At 32.6% G+C, this 23,194-nt stretch overlaps 1 protein-coding gene across 3 annotated transcripts in view; it reads left to right on the top strand.

Moving 5' to 3' along the window:
• PPP3R1 (protein phosphatase 3 regulatory subunit B, alpha) overlaps positions 1–22,911 on the top strand; it is a 95,093-nt gene extending 72,182 nt beyond the window's left edge. For 2 of the 3 annotated variants that reach the window (XM_074287103.1, XM_074287101.1), the window contains exons 3-6: positions 15,172–15,348; positions 16,384–16,443; positions 17,960–18,144; positions 20,801–22,911. In XM_074287103.1, the coding sequence (XP_074143204.1) occupies positions 15,172–15,348; positions 16,384–16,443; positions 17,960–18,144; positions 20,801–20,848 (470 nt within the window). In that variant the 3' untranslated portion in view covers positions 20,849–22,911. Of the gene's footprint in view, positions 1–15,171; positions 15,349–16,383; positions 16,444–17,959; positions 18,145–20,421; positions 20,764–20,800 lie in introns of those variants that run through there. The other variant, XM_074287102.1, reaches the window with a different exon arrangement.
• Positions 22,912–23,194: the final 283 nt, after the last annotated feature.

The raw sequence follows: 23,194 nt of genomic DNA, 5'->3' as shown, positions 1-23,194 counted from the left end.
TGCAATCCATTCAGTGACCTTATGAAAAATTGTTCTGAAGCACTAAAATAAGTGAAATATACATTTTAAAAATCAGTTTTATCCTATATTCATAAAAAAGATAATAAAAGGTAGGAATTGATCAGTAAATATTTATTCTTGACTAGATAATGAGATACTTTGCTATGGTCTTAGAATACATATACAAAGAATGAAAAAAAAACTCACCCTTGAGCTTAGATACATAACAGGAGAGATTAGGTCATAAAAAATAAAAGAGAAACTAGCTGGCACAGATAATCAGGAGGACTTGAGTACAAATCTGGCCTAAGATACTTCGTAGTTGTGTGATGCTGAGCAAGTCATGTAACACCAAGTGTATGTGTGTGTATATATATATATATATATATATTCACACATATACATGTACACATTTTGAGAAGTGTTTTTGTTTGTTTCTTTTTCTTCCCACTGGGCTTATTTTGAGTTGGGAGAGGAAAATTAAGGAGATTTAGTTTCCCTCCTAAGGTTTAAGTCTTTTAATGTTTATGTACAGCTAAGTAGCACAGTAGATGAGATATTATTGGGCTCAGAATTAGGAAGACACATATTCATGAGTTCAAAACTGATCTTACCTGTGCAATTGCCTTTGGGCAAATCATTTAATCCTGTTTATCTCAATTTCCTCAGTTGTAAAATGAGCTGGAGAAGAAAATGGCAAACCACTCTGGTATAGTTGCCAAGAAAAACTTAAATGGGGTCACAGAATTGGACATGACTAAATTAGTCAATAACATCTTCTCTAATTCTTGAAAGATTATTGATTCTAGAAGCTCTGTACAAAATTATTGAATTCAAAGATTGACTTTGGGCAGATTCCTTAATCTCCCTGAGTCTCTTTGCTTCACCTATAAAATTTAATAATCTTGTACCCTCCTAAAATTAGGGAACAGAACAGATTCTTGAGATCGCTACTAGCTTAAATTATAAGTAGAAATGTTTTAGTCCAGGACAAATAGTTAAGCAGAGTATATATATGTACTGAGGATTATCTAATCACTGGTACGGCAGCCCAGGAGAGGGATACTTGAAGAGTACCTTGAAAGGAGACTCTAGAATAGGGTTGCCCTGAAAAATAAATCCACAATAGGCCCTTTTCAATATCTTTTTCAGCTTGTAAAATGTGTCAATCTGTTTGTTCTTTCTTCCTTACCTAAAGTCTTAGCATTCTCTTTAAATACTGTTTAAATCTAATGATTGACTTTTTTCATAAAAATTTCTTGCACATCTCATCCTTCAATCTTGACCTCTCTGCAGTATTTGCTTGTTTCCCTATCCCATCTTTTAAAGAGTTCTTCCTGCCCCACTCCACTCTTGGATTTTCATCTGGTTCTCCCATTTATCTGGCCAGTTTTTTTGTTTTGTTTTGTTTTGTTTTGTTTTGTTTTGTTTTGTTTTTTGTTTTTGTTGTTGTTTTTGTTTTGTTTTTGGAATTTTTTCCTGGGTCATCATCCATATCTCCACTTCCTCTCCCTTCTCCAAACGTGAGTGCCCCTGGAAACTGTTATAAGCACTTACTATTTATTATTCCAGCCTATATATATCTCACTCAATTCTCTTTCCTGAGCCCAGACTCATATCTATAGCTATTAGATATTTCCAATTGGATGTCCTTTAAGTAGCAATTAACTCTTAATATATTATAACTCATATTTTTTACCAAGCCTATCCCCCAAACCCAATCTTTTTTGGTAACTTTTCTATTTCTTTTGATGATACTATCATCCTTATAATCTTCCAGGTTTGCAGTTTTGGAGTCAAGTAAACATACATTAAAGCACTTTGGTGTATTAGGTAATGTGTGCTAATAGCTGGAGAAACAAAGAGAAAAATTGAAAATCTAGATTATCAAGGAAGCAAGGGTCTTCCTTGACTCTTTAGTTTCACTCATGCTGTAGCTTTTCAGCTTCTGTCTTGTTTAAATCATCTCAGCTGCACCCTTCACATCTGTTCTTTTTCTTTACTCCTGCTGTTGGAATAGCCTCTTAATAGTCTCTTACTCTTTTCTCTCAGTAGTCTGCCCCCTATCAAATTAGTTTTCAATGAAGCTGCCAAATGGGTATTCCTAAAACAAGTTTTAACCATGTCATTTCTACTTAAAAGTCTTAAGTGGTTCCTTGTTGGTTCTCCTCTTTTATTTGATATTTAAAGACTTTCATAATTGTCCATCAGCCACCTTTCTAGTTCTCTTTCATACTACTTTTTTTCAAGTTCTTTTATTATTCTAGTCAAACTGGCCTGCTAGTTATACATACATAACATTTTATCTACTGCTGTGCTTTGCTCATATGGTATCCTCATATCTAAAAAGGACATCTTTTTGCCTATATTTCATTGATTCCTTTGTTTCTTCAAAACACACCTCAGATAATACCTTTCCTGGCAGAGACTAATTTCCCCCCCCCCTTTGTATGTGTGTGGCCCATTTATCAAGAAATTACTACTAATAGTTACATCTCATACTGTTCTTATTAACACTTTAAAGATTTTAACATGTTTTACATGTATTTATCTCATTTAGTACCTTACAAACCACTGTGAAGCAAGTGTTATTTGTTATATATGAGGAAACTCAAGCTGTGAATGATTAAGTGACTTTGCCAGGATCATACAGGTTTTGAACTCATCTCCCTGCCTCCCAAGTCTAATTATCTATTAAACTATCCTGCCTCTTGGAAGAATCTAAGAAAGCCTTAATGGCCCTCAATCTAGTTATTTGCTAGTCTTGTCTATTATTGAAATATTCTTTTGAAGGAAAAGATGTCTAACTTTAATAAATCACATTTTACTTTCATTGTCTTCATAAAATTTAATAGCCAGTTGGGGATAATGATTTTCATAATAGCCTAGAACTTGTCCAAAGCTTTAGAAAGCTGAAAATTATGAGATATGTTTGATAAACTAAGTAAAAATTAAATATATGGGCATTAGGTTTGAGCAATGGTTTTAAAAAATCACTCTCTTTATTCTTGTAAACTGTGGAAAAAACAACATGGTTCCCATTTGGCAGAATTTTCACAAAAACAGTATCTCTGAGTCAGAAGATGAGTCAAGAAGGGTGAGGCTTGTTTTTTCTTTTCCATCTGTTTTAAGGGAAGGGAGTGATCCTAAGTAGTAGGAAAACTTGAATGGAAGATTATGCCAAAGAGGTGGTTATCTATACTTCAGCATTTAACCATAGTTTCTTAAAGTTTATATATTTTTCCTTTTTAAAATAAGATTGTCACCACCTTCATACATTTTATGTAAAATAATTTAATGTAGAACAAAATAATTAATGTGCAAGTAGTTCTCAGGTTGTTTTTTTTTTTTTTTTTTTTTTTTTTTTTTTTTTTTTTTACAATTCTTACATTTGTAGTTTTTTTTAGTCATATGATTGAGTAGGTTTATTCTTCAGCTCATAGTTATTTCAAAATTGTCAGGAGACAAATCTGCTATCCATTCTTGTTTACATGAAGGGAAATCAACTATCATTTGTCTTATCTCAATACAAGTAATTTTGAGGCATATGGTATGTCCAAATTGCATGAAGATCCAAATTTTTAATTAGTTCATGTTTAGTTCATTTTGTCCTTATAATGGTTGATTGCTGTCAGTGTACACTCCAGTGTAATTCTCCTGTATTATATCATTTTCATATTTCAAATCTGTCTGTTATATTGAAATTTTCTTTTGATAAAGCATTACTAGCAATATACTAACAAAGTAGAAATCCTTTTTACCATCAGTTTCAGCAACATAATGTAACTACATCTGTGGTTTCATCTGTTGTTACGTCTACTTGGAATGCAAAAACACTTAAGATTTTCCTTTCCCAGTTAACATAACTACGGATCTAATAGCTAACAGTATTTTAAAGTTTGCAAAGCCCTTTATAATTTTTCATTTTATCCTCACAACAGTGCTGGGAGATAGACACTATTATTTTTCCTCATTTTACAAATGAGGAACTTAAGAAGGCAGAAGTTAAGTGACTTGTCCAAGGTCACACAATTAGTAGGACAGTTTAAATCCTGGTCTTTTTGACTCTTAAGTCCAGAACTCTTAACTATTGTTCCATTTAGCTGCTACATATAACTTGCCACATCTTATTTGCTATGAGGCTTTTTAAAATTAGTGGTTTTGTAAACAGCTGTGTAATGCAAACAGTCCATCTGATATTACAGACTTGATTTGAAAAGTTATTTTTGTTTATTAAGAGCATCTAATTTTATTTGGAAAATTTCAGATTTCTTGTGCATATACATATTTCAATTAAGCTTCATGGAGTCTGCAGCTAAAGCATTTATAAAAAGCAAACAATTGTCTATTTGTGTATTGATAACAGCATTTATAGAACTCAGTGATCAGTATAGTAGGTCACATTTTCTGGATTTGGGCTTTTTACTTTGTATTCCTGTGTTTCCACACTTTTTAAACTATCTTTGCTTATAGCTTTAGGTGTTATTACAGAGTTTCTCTTTAAATTTTTTATGAGCTTATTTGAATGTCATTTTTAAAAAATTAGAGACAGGATTTTAAATTGTTGAAAATTTCAAACTTTACTGACCATTTTTATTCTTTAATTTTTCAAATTAAGGGGTTTTTTGAAAACCAAATTATAGCTATCAAAAGCATAATGTAATTTCCAGGCATTGGAAATTCAAGGATACACATGAGACAGTTGGTTTTACACTCTACCTGTCCCCCATCCCCATGAGTTTATATTGCAGCACATACATATAGAAAGGTGCTAAGCCAAGGTTTTTTTTTTGGTCTAGGGAGCCACAGATGAGGGATTGATCCATTGGGTAGGAAGTCCTTGTTGAAGCAAGGTAGTATTGATTCAATTACTGTAATTAAAGTAAGAGATGGAAAGTGGAATTGGGATAAAGAGTAGGTGACAATATGATTCAAGGGGTGGCTAGATAAGATGAAAGGAGAAGATGAAGAGGCCTCGAGGACAGGTATGCCCCCTACGCAGGAGTCCTAAAACTGAATTGGTTTATTCCTCTAGCCATAGTTTCCAGATGGCACTGTGAAAGTTCTCATCCTGAAATAGAAAAGTAGCAGGCAGCAAAATGGCTTAATGAGCAAGTCATTTAATCTCTCTGGGACTCAGTTTCCTCATCTATAAAATTAGAAAAATTAAGGGGAAAAAATGATAGCCTCTCATCTTAGACCTTCTCAGGTCTAGACCTGTGATCATATGAGTCTTGAGTTAACATACTCCCTTATCAAATGCTGAAGGCAGTTTGTAATGTGGTGACAAAGTTATGAGCCTGTAGTGACTATAGTTATAGTGACAGATCATACCTGTATGAAGATTTGACAGGCACTGACTTAATCATTCAGATGCTGCATAAAATAATCACTGTCTTGTAGTCACTGTTAGATGATAGTTGTTGTTAGTATTGCTCTTGTCAACTTTTATTTGCTCTCTTTTAAAAACAAATGTTATTAAATGATTAATCAGTGGGTGCAGAAAAAAAGGCATTTGAAAAAATAAAACTCATTTGTTTTTAAAAACCCTACAAAGCAAAAACATAAGAGGATTCATCTGAAAATTTTCCTCAGTGACTAGAGCCTCCTTATCCTGGAATATCCAACTATCCTGCCACCTTTCAACCTGGAATATCCCTCTGTAGGCCCTGCACTCATCTCCAATTGGCAATATCCCTATGATGGGTGGCAGGCATCCTGTAGAGAGACCCAGGCCATCCTTCATTCCCTCCCAAGTCTTTTGTTCTCTGACTTTCACAATTCAAAACCATGTTTCTTGGTTTCCCCTTTATGTATAATCTTTATCCTCATTAGAATATAAGATTCTTGAGTACTAGCTATTTGTTTAAATTTCTATCTCCATTACTTAGCATAATGCCTAGTACATAGTAAATAAATAAATACCTTCCTCCCTATTTTGATTATTTTTTTCAATCTTGAGATTTCATTGATAATAGTTCCTAGTGAGGAAATTCCCTCCACTAGTGTAGATTACCAGTATTCTATAATTTAGTCTTGAATTATTTGTGGTTGGTCATATAACCAGTTTGTTTCCAGAGGCAACATTGGAACACAGGGCTTTAACTGTTTTTGGCCAATTTTCAGTCGCTTGCAGTGTTGTCTGGATCTTGACAAAGTATGCAACTAAATTCAAAATGGATATTTGATATGGATATCAGGGGTTCTACCATTAAAAAATATATAGACTCAAATCACACATTTGTGTGAAAATGTACTTATATTTAGGAGATTCTTAACCAACCAAAGAAGAGAGGTTATTACTAAAGATAAAGTAGATAATTTTACTTACAGAAGTTGAAAAACTTTTACATGAATATAATCAGTGCAGCTAAAATATCCAATGTTTATTGGCTAAGTGCCCTCTTTTATAGGTTCTATGGATCTAAAGAATGAAATAATACTCTCAAGAAGATTACTTTGTAAAAAGGGAAGCATTTAACTGCAGAAAAAAATTTCATTAAACATTTTTGAAAGACTGATATCCAACTAATAAAAATATATAAAACCACAAGCCATTCCCTAATAGATTAATAAGGAGGGAAAAAGTATATACTAAGTAATTATTTAGTGGCATATATTTTGCTAAAGCACTGCTAATGCTTACATATAGGAAGACAACATACAAGAAGTATTTGAAGAAAGATATCCAACCTGGGGAATGGTGTTAAAAGTTTAGACTTATATATGCCACACCAGAAAAGGAATGGAAGTTAGCTGCTCTGGGCCCTTCTCCACCATGGAGGCTCTAGGAATAACTCACCTCTGAGAAAAAGGACTAGCTTGGTTTAGAAATGTTCCAGGATAAACATATCTGAAATATGGAGGGAAGTTCCAAAGTGACATAAATAGTTCTCCAAAGAAGAGTTGTAAACTTATTAATAAGCATTTGAAGGAATGCTCTAAAACTCTAAAAATAAGACATGTAAGTCAAGACAACTCATTATATAATATGAAACAAGTTGGAAAAGAGATCAAAATGCAGAAATACTCATTATTAAAGAGGTTATTGATAAAAAGAAAAGCCTCTAAATATTCCAAAATACTGATATATTGTACTTTTGTAGTAGAAAAAAACAAGAAACTATAAATTAGTGAATGGTTTACCAAATCAGGAAATGTGAATGTAATGAAATATTGGGACAACTTCTGAGTCATGTGACATTTTTTCTAATTTATATGACCTCTCAAACTGTTCAGGAACAGAAAATTTGCAATTATTATCTAAGGATTAGAGGGCTTGATAAGACCACTCATCCTAAATTGAAAGGGGAAGGTCAGAAGTCCTATTGGTAATTGGAATCTGAGGGAGCTGGAGGACATGAATCAAGGGAGGAAATTCTGAGGCAAAACAGAAAGGAGAATGATCAGGGGAGAATGTAAGTCAGAATTGAGCTGCACAATCTGGGACTTGGACGGAACTTTGCCTTTCCCCACCCCACTGAAAATGAGGCACAGTGGAAAAAAGGGAGCATGTTGAGATGGCGGTAACTTCCACAAGGCAGTGACTTAAAAGAAAGAGTACCGCAAAACTTTTGATTCTATTAAGAATGCAGTTAATAGAAAGGTATTAAATCATAGGGGCTATGAAGGCTAAATAGTGAATAGAGGAAGGGAGAAAAATCCTCTCTGGAAAGGATCTAAAAAATGTAAATTTAAAAACTAATGAACTAGTGAAGGGGAGCAGAGAGGGAGAATTTCCTTAGCTAATTTAGAAAGGGGAAAGAATTAACTGGAAAAAGTAGCTAATAAGCAAAATTCAAAAGAGAAAGGGGTAAGAAATGGGAGGGGGAATCAGAAGAAAATCAATAAAAATAGAATTTCCTTTTTAAAAAATTAAGCTACAAGGACTGAAGAGATGTGTTTATAGCAGGAGGAGAAAAAAAGTCATAATTTATTTAAAAAAAATTAAAGACAAGAAAATATAAACCTAATTCTCATAACTTTAAATGTTATATTTAAATGTGAACTTTAAATAGTTCAGTAAAAATAAATATGTGACAGAAGAAAAGAGAATCTCACAATCTGTTGCTTAAAAGAAAAACATTTTATAGACATGTGCATAATATAAAACTGAGGGAATGGAAAAAAATTCCCTGTGCATTAAGTGAATCCAAAAAAAATCAGGAGTCACAGCTATGCTGTTTGACATAGCAAAAATCAAAACGAAAAAATAGGGATAAGCAAGGAAACTATTATGCTGAAAAGAACCAACAAACAAGCATCACTATTAAATTTATATGCTCTATTTGTCTTGCCATCCAAACTTACAACTAAATAGTTGTACAGACAGTAACATAATAGTGACAGGAAATGTCAGTGTTCCTCTTTGTTTTAAAAAATAAATAAATTGCTAGGAAAAACTAGAGCTAAAAGACGGCATCTTCTAAATGGAACTGCAGAGGAACACACATATTTCTCAGCACCAGATGAACCATGTGTTAAGAAATAGATATTTTGAAAACAAATATAAAAAAGCAGAAGTAATAAATACATCTTTTACAAAACATAGCACAATAAAATAAACATTGTTTCAAGGACTACAAACAAAAGAGAACCAAATGAAGACCTTACTGAGTGAGTTAAAGAAGAAATATAGAAAATAATTATGTGAAAGAAATCAGTGATGATGAAACAGAACAGCAAAATCTCTGGGATATAGCTAATATGATATTGGGGGAAGAAGGGGTAATCATTTCTTTACAAACATGATAAAATAATTAACATTAACAGATTTTTTCAAAAAGAATTACCAAACAATATGCATTTTTAAAAGTAATTAATAATAACTTCAAAAAAACATTAGGATATAAAAGTGGTCAAATGGGGGGAAAATATTTTTCTTACCAGTATTTGATAATCAAAATATATAAACATTTTTAAAATGTATAACAGCCATTCCTTCATACATAGTCTCAAAGAACTGCTAAAGAAGAGTTGCAAAGTCTTCACAACAACATTAAAGCATGTCCAAATTCTTGGCTCTTTTCAACAATGAGGTGTGATTCAGGCCATTTCCAATAGACATGTGGTGGAGAGAGCTATCTGCATCCAGAAAGAGACCCGGGGGCACTGAATATGTTTCACAACATAGTATTTTCACTTCTGTTTTTACTTGCTTTTGTTTTTGTTTTTCTTTTTGATCTGATTTTTTTTAGTGCAGCATGATAAATATGGAAATATGTTTAGAAGAATTGCTCATGTTTAACCTATTGTTGTCTAGGGGGTGCAGGGGATTAGGAGGGAGGAAAAATGGAAAAAAATAAAGAGCACAAGGTTTTGCAAGGGTAATATTGAAAACTATGCATGTATGTAATTTGAAAAATTAAAAGCTTTTAAAAATAAATAAATAAAAATAGAATGTCCAAATTTACTGATGACTGGAGAAATCAAAAATCCAAAGCCCTTTAAGGTATTACCTCACACCTTACAAAATGACAGAGATGACAATAATTGGCAATACTTATTGTTGGAGGGCAATGTTAGGCACATTAGTTCATGTATTGGTGAAGCTCTGTGAAATAAATAGCACTGTTATTTTGGAAAGCAATTTGGGGTTATGTAAATGAAGTGACTAAATTGTCCATAACCTTTGAACCTGAGATTCCATTCCTGGGCTTTTACAACCGAAGAAAGCCGTCAAGTAGAAGAAAGTCCTTATATACTCTAGAATATTTATAGCAGCACTTTCTGTGATAGCAAAGAAATGGAATGTGTTATATATTTCCCATCTATTTTGTGAATAACCAAATTGTAGTACATTAATCTAATGGAATACTATTATTTTGTTATAAGAATTGATGTGTGTAAGAAACACAAAGAAGCATGTAAAGCTGCATGACCTCAGGAAAAGTAAAGTAAGCAGAGCCAAAAAAATTATTCACAGTAACTACAACAGTCATTGTTAATGGAAATAAAAGGACAAATCAAAGAAATCATGAGTGAATATACTCAAATTATAAAGAATGATTGAAATGAAGACAGGAGAAGATACTCCTCCTTCTTTACCCCCCAAATTCCTTTCCCTTCAGTAGATAAGAAGTGTTGTGCTGATTCCCTCACCCCTCCTTTTTTTGGGGGGGGTCTTTATTACATGGGATGGCTTTCTGGGATAAGGAAGACAGATAGTTACTGTGAAAATAGTAATGTGATATAAAAAAAATAAAAGACATTGATTTTTAAAAAAAGACATGGAGTTAAAATGATGAATATGGTCAATATAGAGGAAGACATATAGGAACTTAGAGCAGGTGCTGGGCAAACCCAGAAAAAAGAATATTCACAGTGACTAAGAGTTTAAATGGAAAGAGTGAGGATGAAACAGTTGTAACCAAATGCTACAAAAGTATAATTATATGAGAAGGCAGCTGCTTCTCTGTAGAAGTGGACAATTCCAGATGGGAAACTCTTTTTTTTAATGGGTTGATTAACTTTGTTGAACTTTTTATTTTATTTTTTTATTCTTTCTTAATCTTAATTTTCTCAGTTGTTAAATAATAATAGCACCTAACTTTGCAAGGTGGTTGTGGGGATAGAATAAAGTATTTATGAAGCATTTAGCAGAATGCCTGGCATAGAGGAGGCAACCTGGTAGAGAGTGCCAGACCAGGACAGGAATCAGGAATGCTCATCTTTCTGTGTTCAGATCTGGCTTCAGACACTTGTTAGTTATGTGACCCTGAGCAAGACATTTAAATGTTTGCCTTGGTTTCTTGCCTGTAAAATGAGCTGAAGAAAAAAAAAATGGTAAATTTTGCCAAGAAAACCCCAAATGGGGACACAGAGTCAGGCATGACTGAACAACACCTGTACTTAGTTTGACAGATTGATAGTCATTTGAGCATTTAAATTTTTTTGAGGAATAAAACTATATAATTTATTTTTATTTTGTAATCTCAAAAGCTTTTAGCACATAGGTGTTTAAGTATTTCTTGGGTGAATGAAACAACTAGTCTTTTCTGTTTACTAAGGAAAACGGCATATAGAGAGAGCCCTAGATAATGTGCTTTTTCTTTTAGAAATAGGATTTGAATGCTGTCTCCTGAACTCGAGGGCAAGCTTCTCTGACCACTAAATCCTGGCAATTTCTTGTTTCCTTGGGTCTGTAATTTTCAGGTGTAGCCAAATTAGTAGGTAAATTTACTCACTGTCTATAGATCATATAGGGTTGAAGAAATGATGGCACATTTAAGAGAGAGGAATTAAAATTATTTTGCTTCCCTAACTGAAAGTAGAATCATAACAATCTTGAGGCATAGGAGATGGATACTAAATGCTTCTACAGATTATTTCCCCTTAAACATTTAAGTAAGATACTTGAAAAATCAAAGAAATCTTTAAAATCATCATTTTACATTTCTCTGAAACAGTGAAATAACAAAGATATAGAACTAGAGCATTGGTGCTCAAATCATTGTAGTAGGGGATGTATAGAATATTTAGAACATTCAGACTTTTCTGAAATAATTTTTTTTCATTCTTCAAATGAGGGTTTTAACTGATGGGATAATCTTTCCAATAAGACTTTCTATAAATAGTTAGCATCCCATAGAAATGAACTTAAAGCAAACTTATTTATGTATTGTGGCAGAATTTATTTAAATTCAGACATTACAAGAATCATATTTTTAGTTGTTAGTATTTGGGAATTAATTATAGCTTCTGTTTTTGAGGTTTGGAAAGGAAGAAGTGTTGTGATGCATAATCTGCATCTTGGTGTCTGCATTTAGGTGAGTTCAGAGACCCTTGTCTGAGAGATAATTTAATTTAAAAGCTTAATTATGGCTAAATTTAGCTCTTAAAATAGATTTCTTTCCAGATTGATTAAACGTTATTTTGATTGAATACTTACTACTAAATCATCTACCTCATGGACACAAAAACCTTTATCATCTAGGAACCCAGCCTTTGCAAAATTTTTTATTTGAAATTTGTTTAGAAAAGGAGAATAACCATTTTAGGACAGAATATCTTACCATATAGGCATATCATAACATCTAAAATGACATCTTGGGAAGGTAAATCCATTTGCTGAAAATGACATTTTTATATATTTTCCCTCAAACAAAGCCCCTATGACAAAGTAAGTTTACTGACCTCCTTCTCAAAGAAGGAAATTATTAGAGATCTTATAAATTTTTCTACTTTTAAACAGTTGGGAGGGTAGTTTAAAAAAATTTTTTTATCATGTTTTATGTATAGCAGAATTGCTTGTTTCATTATTGGAAACCACAAATAAAAAGTGCTCAACTTGCCGAAATCCAGTAGGACTTCAAATAAGTTAAACAGATCAAACTGAATGGGCTTTTTTTGGATCTTGGCTTATAAGAGATTGATTACCACTGATTGTGGAAGACAAGCCTAGTTGCCCCCTTAAGTCTTTTTTGTTCTTTTTTTGCTTGGGAGTGCATGGAAAAAGCAAGTGTGTAGATAGATATCCAGGTAGTCCATGAACTTGGACAGAATTACATCTTTAATTTCATTATTATGAATGCAGGCAACCAAATAATTGTTTTGAGAAGAGCTACAAAGGCTTCACTAAGGTGCCAAAGGGATGCATAACACAATTAAGAAAAAAAAAAATTAAGGGACCTCTGTGTAGAGGTCTGAAATTCCAAAAAGGTATGCTTGAATCAGAAAACCGATCACTTAAGGCTAATTATCTATTTTATGTGACATAATGAGTCTATTAGCATATATTTGGATAATGGCTCTTCTCACCCTAGATGCTTGCTGAATGTATGGTGTTAAGATAATCTTAGGCTAGAATTGGAGGGTGGAGGGAAAGAGGCCAAAGGTCACTTAGCAGCAGGATGAGGAAGAGAGAGGTTGGTGACTGTGAACTCCAGGAGCCAGGATTCTGCTTGCCTGCCTCCTTCACTTCTCCCCCTAAAGACCAAGGACTTTAATTTATCCTGACTCTGGCTGACCCTGAGGCCCACCAGGGAGCTAGCCCGCACTTTACATCTCTGCTTTTAGAGAATTTAATTTAGATTTTTAATACAGTGTCTTTCACTATTGGTCAAGATATTAATAACAAAATCTTTGGGCATGAACCAGCCTTTGTTATTTTTTCAAAGCTCAGCATTTAATAGAAAACACTATCAGTAATACCTATAAAGCCAAAAGTCTTACCTTCTTAGTCATAGTGTTGTTGTTATGTATATATAGATTAAAAAATAGTTCTAAGACAGTATTTCTGACAGGAATAAAACATTGATATTTATCAAAATAATACATCATCAGGCTCAAAAGGACAAGAGCTATCAGTTAAACTATTATGTGAAAAGCAGAATTGTTAAACACAGCAGGCAATGGGTGTCAGAACTAGAGTTTATTTTGTGTCTATCCAGGCTACTGACTATCAAAAAAAGGTAAAAGAGAGTCCTTGTCTTCAAGGAAGTCACAGTTTAATGGGGGGGGAGGGGGACGGACAATATTTCAACAATCAATAAACAGGATAAATTCAGAGTAATCTTGAAGGGAAGGCACTAAGATTAAGGAGGACTGGGAAAAATGTCCTTTTTAGTGGAATTTTAGCTGATCCTTGAAGGATGCTTGGGGATTGGTCAGTGAAGATACACTGCAAATTAGTGCTGGAAAAACTGGGACAAACCTTCATTAGGCAAATGGTGATTGTACATTTGTTCATCTCTTTCTTTCCCAAAAACTAATCAAATTTTGCAACTATCAAAGACTTTTAGCGATATTAGTGATAGGAAAAGTGCCCCCTACCCCAGAAAAAAAGAAAAGCACTATAACTTTTAGGAATAACTATCCTAATGTAGTAAATAGTACATTATGAATTTGAGGACCAAGTGCCCACATTGCTAGAGTAGATGTGAATGTTCAAGTGCCAAAAATAAAACTTTTCTGAATATCTTTACACGAAAATATATAATTCTAAGGAGAATAAATTATTCAGACTGTTTCTTAGTCTCATTTGTTTGTTTATTTGTTTGTTTTTTTTTAATTTATTTTTGCTGGGGCAATTAAGTGACTTGCCCAAGGTCACACAGCTAGGAAGCGTTAAGTGTCTGAGACCAGAATTGAAGTCCTCCTGACTTTGGGGCTGGTGTTCTACATGTTTTAATATGTTTCGATTAATTCTATTGTCTTACTTCTTTGATCTGTTTAAAATCTAAGCCAAGAAAGGAAATAGGATATGAAAGACAATCAATTCTCAAAGAATTTTTTTTTTTAAACTAAGCCAAACATAGAGGTTGTAACTTTGACTTTCTAGGTTTTCTAACAGTTATTATTATTATTATTATTATTATTATTATTATTATTATTATTATTATTATTATTATTTTGTTACATCTAGAAAAGTTTTTTCCCCTTCTGGATTTGGGGCTATTCATATTTGCATAGGGCTTTGGGAGGGGGAGCAAAAAGAGAGCAAGGGAGGGATCAAGAGGCCTTTCAAATTAGAAGGTATAGGTGACTTTTACCTAGAGGGCTTGTCAGAGAAGAGATTCTTTGTTCATCAATGAAATGGAAATGTCTAAGATTGTAATTGTGACTAGCCTCAGGTTATACAGCTAATTGGATCAATGAGCTTGTATCAGAATCCAGTGCTTGCCTAAAATTTCATGCTCTTTTTTCCCTGTATTACACTGATGACATGATATGCTTTTTATTATTTTAAAAACGATTTAAGAAGCTTGATCTGGACAACTCTGGTTCTTTGAGTGTGAAAGAGTTTATATCTTTGCCTGAGTTGCAACAGAACAGAAAATTATTTTAAAAGAAAAACAAATTGGATTAAGAATAAAAGGGATAGTACTTTCAGACAGTGTAAGGGATTTACTTGTCTTAGTAGAAAGCCACATGACCATCAAGATAAGATAAACATCTAATCCTTCTGTGAAGTCCTGGGGACTCCCACACACTATTATTAAATTACAGATTTTATGTTATTATGGCAGGCATTGGCAAACAAAAAGGTAACAACTATAAAATTTATTAGTAAAACTTTATCAGAGTGGTATTATAGGAACACGTAAAGTTTATGCTTATGTCATAATTGCAGATTGTTACTAAATTTCCAGAAGAATGTTCTACGATAACTTTAGTATATTAAAACTGATTTTTAAAAATCATTTGCCACTATTTCTTTCTTTTTTTTAGTTGATGCTGATGAAATTAAAAGGCTAGGAAAGAGATTTAAGAAGCTTGATCTGGACAACTCTGGTTCTTTGAGTGTGGAAGAGTTTATGTCTTTGCCTGAGTTGCAACAGAACCCATTAGTTCAGCGAGTAATAGATATATTTGACACAGATGGAAATGGAGAAGTAGACTTCAAAGGTAAGAAAATTATTTTAGTATAGAATCTTAAGAAATGTGTGTTTCCTTCATTAGTTCTTATGTGTCTTTTTGTTAGTATTAATTCATATTGCAAGAAGATAGTTTCCATATACATCAGGACTTGAATATATTGAAAATTTATTTGTGAAAATACATTAAAATTGAATATGTCACTAAAGCTTTAAGAGGTTTACTTATTGTTACAAAATTAGTTTGAGGAAAATAAGAACTGATATTTGACTCTTCAAAATAAGTATTTTGACCAAATTGTTTCCTTGTGCATAGAATATCCTTGTTTAACTTTAAAAGTCAATCTCACTGTTGATTAAATTTAAAAGCCAATTTTTAGCATGTGGGAATATATGATATAAAATTTTAAATGGACTACAGTTAATAAGGGTAAGTGTGCATATTATCTTAGCCAGGATTATTTTACCATATTATGGATTTTACAGTGACAATCTGCTAGTTCTGAAGTTGTTTTGTAAATGGTTATTATAAATTTGTCTTCATAATTTTATGAAAATTTGGATATTTTCACGTCCTTTAAATTTGACAATTGTGAATATAAAATTCATCCACTTTTGTTTTGTTGTTGGTTGTTTAAAAAAAAATAGCTTTTTAAATGAGAAACCGCTATATTAATTTAGGGTTTGATGCCATCAACACAATGTCATCTGAGGAGCATCTGAGGGGCCCTATTATCTATAAGAAATCTCTACCACATAGGAGCTGAATTGAATTTTTATCATTGTTTCTGTTGGGAAAGCTCTTGTTAGGCAAGGTATGATGTATTTCTGTGCTTACTATCATGTTCAGAATGTTAGGCAATGATCTTAATCACACTCTTAAGTTTTTAAATGTAACTCCTTCCATGAATGTTACAATGTCCTTATTTATGAAAGCGTTTTCATATTCTGAAAATGAATGGAAATCCTTTTCTTTATGAATATGTAAAATAGTCATCATTTCCAATGAGAAAACATTATGATCCTCTGATTTATAAATGCTATTTTTGTATTTTTTGCATTTTAGAATTCATTGAAGGAGTTTCTCAGTTCAGTGTCAAAGGAGATAAAGAACAGAAATTAAGGTGTAAGTATCTTAATTTTTTCACATTGTAGTAACTGCTTTTATAATATACATTTATTATGTATTTTTAAAAAAGAAAATTTCTTTGTCTAAACCTCTTGGTGTAAATATTAATACTCAAAAAACTAGTCAGGGATTTTTTGAGGAATGTATACCTAATACTTTTTAATCATAGAATTTAACACTGGAAGGAACTCCCAGGGATCATATTCCTCAGTTTTATAGATAAAGAAATGGTGGTGGAAAGAGGTGAAGTGAATTTGTCCAGTTGTCCAGGTAGCCAGTTTTAGGGCTGAGATTTGAATTGAATTCTAATTGACTCTGGATCAAGTGAATCTTTTTTTCTTGTCTACTGTACCACTTTCCACTTATTTCAATTTTTAGTTAGAAAGAAGTATATGGACAAATTTCATTTTCTTCTTCTAAATACATTTCATTGTATCAGTTCTAATATAGTATTTAATGTTTTAACTGCCTGGAGGAGTGAACATCATATTTTAGGATACTATAAACCTTTTTAAAATAGTATTTTATTTTTCTAAATACATACAAAGACAATTTTCAACATTCACCTTTGCAAAACTTTGTATTTCCAATTTTTCTCCCTCTCTTCCCACCTCTTTCCTCCCCTTTACCCCAGGCAACAAGCAATCCAATACAGGTTAAAAATGTGTAATTTTTCTAAACACATTTCCAGAATATTATAAGTTGTTGATACTAATTACAAGTTTTACTATGCTATATAAGCCCTTAAAAAACCCTTTAAAAATAGTTTAAATTTTGTTTCTCTGTTAACAGTTTATTTTGCCTATTTCTTTTATGTGAGCAGCTTGTTTGTTGCTAAAGCTAAGCTTTACCACAGCAGTGTCTTTGTTTAATAATTGACTGGGTTTAACTATGCAATCTGTGATTGAAGGAATGATGTTTGTCTATTATTAGAGATACCTTAGGGAAGAAAATAGTGCTGAATATGAATCAGGAGATGCCTAGGTCCCACTTTTAACTCTTTATATTTACTAGTAAGGTGATTATGAGCAAGCCATATAACCTTAGTTACACTTTGTTTCTGAAAGAGAAAAAAAAAAAAAAAAAAGAAATACCCATACTGCTTTAGCCTCATCTTTTGCAAAATAAATATTTTTACAAGAAAGAAAAAATTATTTTCATATTCTGAAATAAATATCCCAAGTTTTTACTGATGCATTGTGCCCAGTGAACACGGATCATTGTATTTTGGGAGAGAAATAGAATAAAACTTTCTAATAGTATTTGTGGAATAACAATGTATATGAGACCTGAGAATTTTAAACCCATAGTTTAGTATTGGTAATTAAGTTGCTTTCAGATTCTTATCAAATGTTATAAATGGGGATTCTTTGGAATTGTTTATATAGTATTCATGGTGTGTGTGTGTGTGTGTGTGTGTGTGTGTGCGCGTGCGCGTGCGCGCATGCGCGCGTATGTGTGTTTGTGTCTGTACACCATATTGGCCATTAACTATTCCTTAATTTTTTTAAAGTTGCTTTCCGAATCTATGACATGGATAAAGATGGCTATATTTCCAATGGGGAGCTCTTCCAGGTGCTGAAGATGATGGTGGGGAACAATCTGAAAGACACACAATTACAACAAATTGTAGACAAAACCATAATTAATGCAGATAAGGACGGAGATGGAAGAATATCCTTTGAAGAATTCTGTGCTGTATGTATATGTATTACAGATTTTATATTTCTGCTTTGCCATTCAATATAGATATCTTATTTTTTACATCAATTTTAAGTTGTTACAGAAGTAACTTTAAACTCTTTTAAAATTAGTTATTTTACTAGGGGCATTAAAATCAAGAAATTAAAATTTTTTATAGTTATGAGTAATTAATATTATCATGTATAAACTAGTGGCACCAGTAACTGAATTCTCATTAAGTAAACAAAACCTCTAATCATAAAGTCAAGTAGAATAATAATAGTTTTGATTCTGTTTCTCTGTTAACAATTTATTTTGCATGTTTCTTTTATGTGAGCAGCTGTTTGTTGCTAAAGCTAAGCTTTACCACAGCTGTATCTTTGTTTAATAATTGACTGGGTTTAACTATGCAATCTGTGATTGAAGGAATGATATTTTTCTATTATTAGAGATATCTATTAGGGAAGAAAATAGTGCTGAATATGAATCAGGAGATGCCCAGGTTCCATTTTTATCTCTTTATATTTACTAGTTAGGTGATTATGAGCAAGCCATATAACAGTAGTTACACTTTGTTTCTGAAAGAATAAAAAAAATACCCATACTGCTTGCCTCAAGGTGTATGTAGTATCAAGTGAGATAACATTTGCAAAGTGTTTTGCAAGGTTACTTTGGTAGAGAGCTAGCCTCAGTGTCACAAAAATCTTACCAAATATATACATAATTGTGAGCAAGCCATTTAAATGCTCAGTTCCTCCCAGTGCATTTTCTAAGACTCTAGAAGCTGTACAACAAGATCCTGTCTGCTTTGGGATTTCCTAGCCAATGAAATTACAGGTCCCATTTTTTAAAATGTATGTAATTGTCAACTGTTACAGTAGTTTGAGTCCCTGTCACTACAGGGAGAGATTAGAGAAAATTAATATAGTTAATTAACTAATTAAGTAAATTAAGAAATTTAATATAGTCACCTGTTCACAAAGCTCTATATTTCTCAACTCTACATAAAGTAATTTTTTAATAGATACATGCATTCTCTGAATCTAATTTATAAGGACAGATAAAACATAGTTTATTTTTTAAGGGTTTATAAAGTGTATGTGTAAAAGAAGCACTGTTAAGAATGGAGGCCTAAAGTGACTTGCCATGTCCAGGAAAGTGCAGAACTAATCACTGACTGCATAGCAGAGGGCATGGGGAGTGGGGGAGCAGTTGGAGACAAAGCTCAAGAGTCAAGCTGCAGCCACTTCTTGAGCACCATCTATTATCCTTCCAGCCTCATCCTATTTCTCCATTTTTCACTGCCACTGCAAAGAAAGCTTGCTGTATAGGTGTAGGTAGACTTTTATTAGGTCTGTGGGTACAGAGAATTGAAAGAAGATTCTGAAGAAAAAGCAGGTTCAAGGAGCATGGGTAGTTTACCCCCAGAGAAAGAATGTGTTTCCGAGGATGAGAAGCAATATAGGGCTAAGGAATATGGCTGAGGCCAGAGCTAGATACCTGCTGGAGAGGGAAGAGGGGAGAAAGAATTTCCTAGAGCAGCTTTAGGGATTTTCTTCTTATTACCTCACACAGGCAACAGTAGTCTAAAAAGAGAGGCAATTCTCATCAGCATAGGCAGATTATAGCCACTAAGTTTACCCAAACTGGGGTTGCTTTTATTTTCATTTGTCAGGTGGTTGGTTACATGTAAAGGAAATGTATTCAAGTCAGTAACTGTGGCTGTATTTGGGGTACAGATGATTTTATACTTAGCTTATCTATTTTGTTAAGTAATATAGTATTAGCTTTCTTATTAGATAATAGTATCTTTTTATATAAATAGCCATTTTATTAAATAATTTATAGCTATGATTAAAAGTAATTTTGTTAAACAGTTCTAGATGATTTATTTAATTAGTAGAAGCAGTTCTACTAATAGTATTTTTATTAAATAATAGCTATTTTACTAAATAATAGTATTTATATTTAAGTCCATAAGAAAATGATAAACATAATTTTCACTCATTTAGCAGTGTTTTGTTAAATACATTAGCTGTCATTAAATGACAGCAATTTCACTAAATAATAGTATTATTGGCTATCTATCACATAATAGAAGTCCATAAGAAAATGATACACAGTAATTTTCACTCATTAATATTAATATTACCTGTCAATAAATAACATTAATAGCAGAAGTTTTATTAAGTAATAGTAAGTAGCATTAGATATCTTATGTAATAGAATTTAGGTCCATAAGAAAATAATACACAGTAATTTTCACTCATTTGTCATTTTATTTCTTAATAGGTTATTCTTCTAGAATAATCAGGGAAGCTGTATTGGATTTTCAGAACAACTTTTAAAACTGAGTTTAACCGTCTTATATTAAGTTCCCAGAGCACAAAGAAAAGGCCTGTAAAGTTAGCTTTTCAAATATAATTAAGTGTCATTTTTATCCGTATTAAAAACTAATCATCTGTTGACTTGGGGGAGGGGGAGAAGAGAGAGAGAGAACCCATGAGAAATTGTAATTTGAGACAACTTTGTGAAAAGTTCCGGTTCCTGAGAGTAATAGATTTGAGGCAGCAGCTTGTTTGTTTATATTGTAACTTTGGCAAGGCTATTGCATTAATAAAGAGAGATTTCTCAGCTTGTGTTAAGCTTCATTTGTTCATGTTTGTTTCAGGTTGTAGGAGGCCTAGATATCCACAAAAAGATGGTGGTAGATGTGTGACTCTCTTTAGAGCACCACCCAACACTTTTGCTTTCTTCTCCATCTCTGAAGATCTGCTCAAGACGTCCAGCAACGCTATCTGTGTATTTAAATGGAAGTATTTTTCTCTGTGAAGCCACATTTTCCAACATGAGCCTCATGAAGCCAACTAAGTGTTATTGAACTCTTATTCTCTCAATAACTCCGTGTAGCACTTTAAAGTCTGAAGGACAGCAAGATGGAAAAGAGCATTATCAGTGTGGTGGAGAAAGGGAAGGGTTGGCTTTTTAATTTATTTTTTTTTCATCTTTTATAACAAGGAAATATCTATATATACATATGTAAATATTTATATATAGATATATGTAGCTTTCTATATGTAGTAGGTTGGCTTTAATTTAAATATACTTGATTCAGAAGCAAAACTAGAATACAAAAGTGCCAAGCAGAACATAAACAGTTCGAAATGGATATATACTTACTTTTATTTCACACAGTTTTATATATATAGTAGAAGTCTGTAAAATTTAAACTGGGTGTTAGGTTATCTGTTTTCCTTTTCCTGTGATATTCAAATGTCTCTTGACAGATAAAGCGTTGTTAAATTCCTGCTATTTACCTTAATTACTTTTTTGTAACACAGGAGTCTATAAGTTTATTTATACCTGTTAATATATTACCAGGGACTGTGTCTCTTTGCTGAGCAGCTTTTAATATACTTCTGATGAATGAAAAAAATGTTATTTCCATGCTAATGCCAAGAACTAGTCCTTGTGTTCATATAGTAACTGCATTGCTTATGGCCACTTCATTCTGTTACTTAGTAACTGTGGAAACAGTTACATTTATTAAAATATCCCTCAGTAATGTAAATTATCAATTGTAATGGGTTATTTTATACATGACAGCTAGATTTGTCTTGACGCATTGCTTAAAGATGAGGATTTGAGAATATCAGGCAATTATCCAGAGTTCTCACTTTTGATATATTGTGTAGTGAGATAAAATGTTTGTCGTTAAACTTAATGTTGGAATCATGTTTCCCTTCTGCACTAGAAGAATGCAGGTAATGTAACCTATTGTAGGTAGCAATTGATATTTAATGCGTGTATATATGTATTATGTACACATATTTATACACGTATATTTCATACAAGGGGAAAATCTTGTTAACCTATGCCATAGAAAGTTTCCATTATCCAAATTTGTACTATATCTCTGTAAGAGGTCTAGAAAGTGACATTTATTTCTAGATTTGCCCAAATCATGATTTGTAATGGAGGCTAACTTGCTATATTTGTGTGACATAAAAGTAGTGAATCATGTTCTACCAACTACCCTTCCTTTTCTGCAATGGTACTATTGGCTGGAAAAAAAAATTCAACTTTTAGGGCAGTACTGTCTTTCCTAGTTTTTCTATTTAACTGGTTTTATAATCAGCAATAGAAAAGTAAGGTTGTATGAACCTTCTTAAATTGAGCACCTATCTGCCATAGCTGTTCCTTCAACTGAGTGCTGCACATCATGGGCTCTGTCTGTGAGAGAGAAATCCAGGTGCTTGGTGTCCTTGCATGACATGGAGTTTTGCATGTAGATCGATTTGAAATGTACCTCTTGTTTACATAATTTGCATAATTTAAAAAGATAATGTTGCCAAACTTTGGTAAATGTTAATGTTCAAACTGAAAATCTCCACTACATGTAACTTTCTTCCTCTGGATCAGTACGTGGCTTATAATCCCAGCCAGTGGTTTGATCTGTTCCAGTGTCAACTGCCATGTGCTCTGCTTCAAGGGGGAACTAGTCTTTTGTGAATTTTTTGTACATAAGTATTTGTTACAGATATTTTAGCAAATGCTTTCTATTTCTCTTGCTTGTGCATATCTTGGCTGGCGTTATAGAAAATAGTGCAAACATTTCCTTATTGGGGGATTTTTGTTTTGTTTTGTTTTTTAGTTTGTGTTGGGGGGGGGAATGGTTTATGTTGAATGTTAGTTTTTCTTCTGCATGCTACATCATGTTGTGTGGGATCTTTAGGAACCTTCATACTATATGAATAAAAAAATAAAATATTTGAAACTTGCTACCATGTGTTCAAAATTACCTTTGTTGTGCAGACATTAAATTCTGTAGTGATTAAAGGGAAAAAACTATTTCCTACTGTATCTCTTGATAATCCAGTTATAAGTCATGTTAAAGGAGTTGCTGAATTTTACTTAGGGGTGAGAAGACATAGAATTGATATTAGTCACAAGAATCTAAAATGTCTAGTTTTTTGTCATGGGGGAAATGTCATTTATCTCTAAAATATAGAAATTCTGATTTTGTGTTGTTTTTTTTAAAATAGTAATCAATTGTGTAGAAATC

Source organism: Sminthopsis crassicaudata, chromosome 2 (genome assembly GCF_048593235.1).
Source record: "Sminthopsis crassicaudata isolate SCR6 chromosome 2, ASM4859323v1, whole genome shotgun sequence".
In the NCBI taxonomy this organism is placed as follows: domain Eukaryota; kingdom Metazoa; phylum Chordata; class Mammalia; order Dasyuromorphia; family Dasyuridae; genus Sminthopsis; species Sminthopsis crassicaudata.
This window is presented reverse-complemented; position numbering and strand designations above follow the sequence as displayed.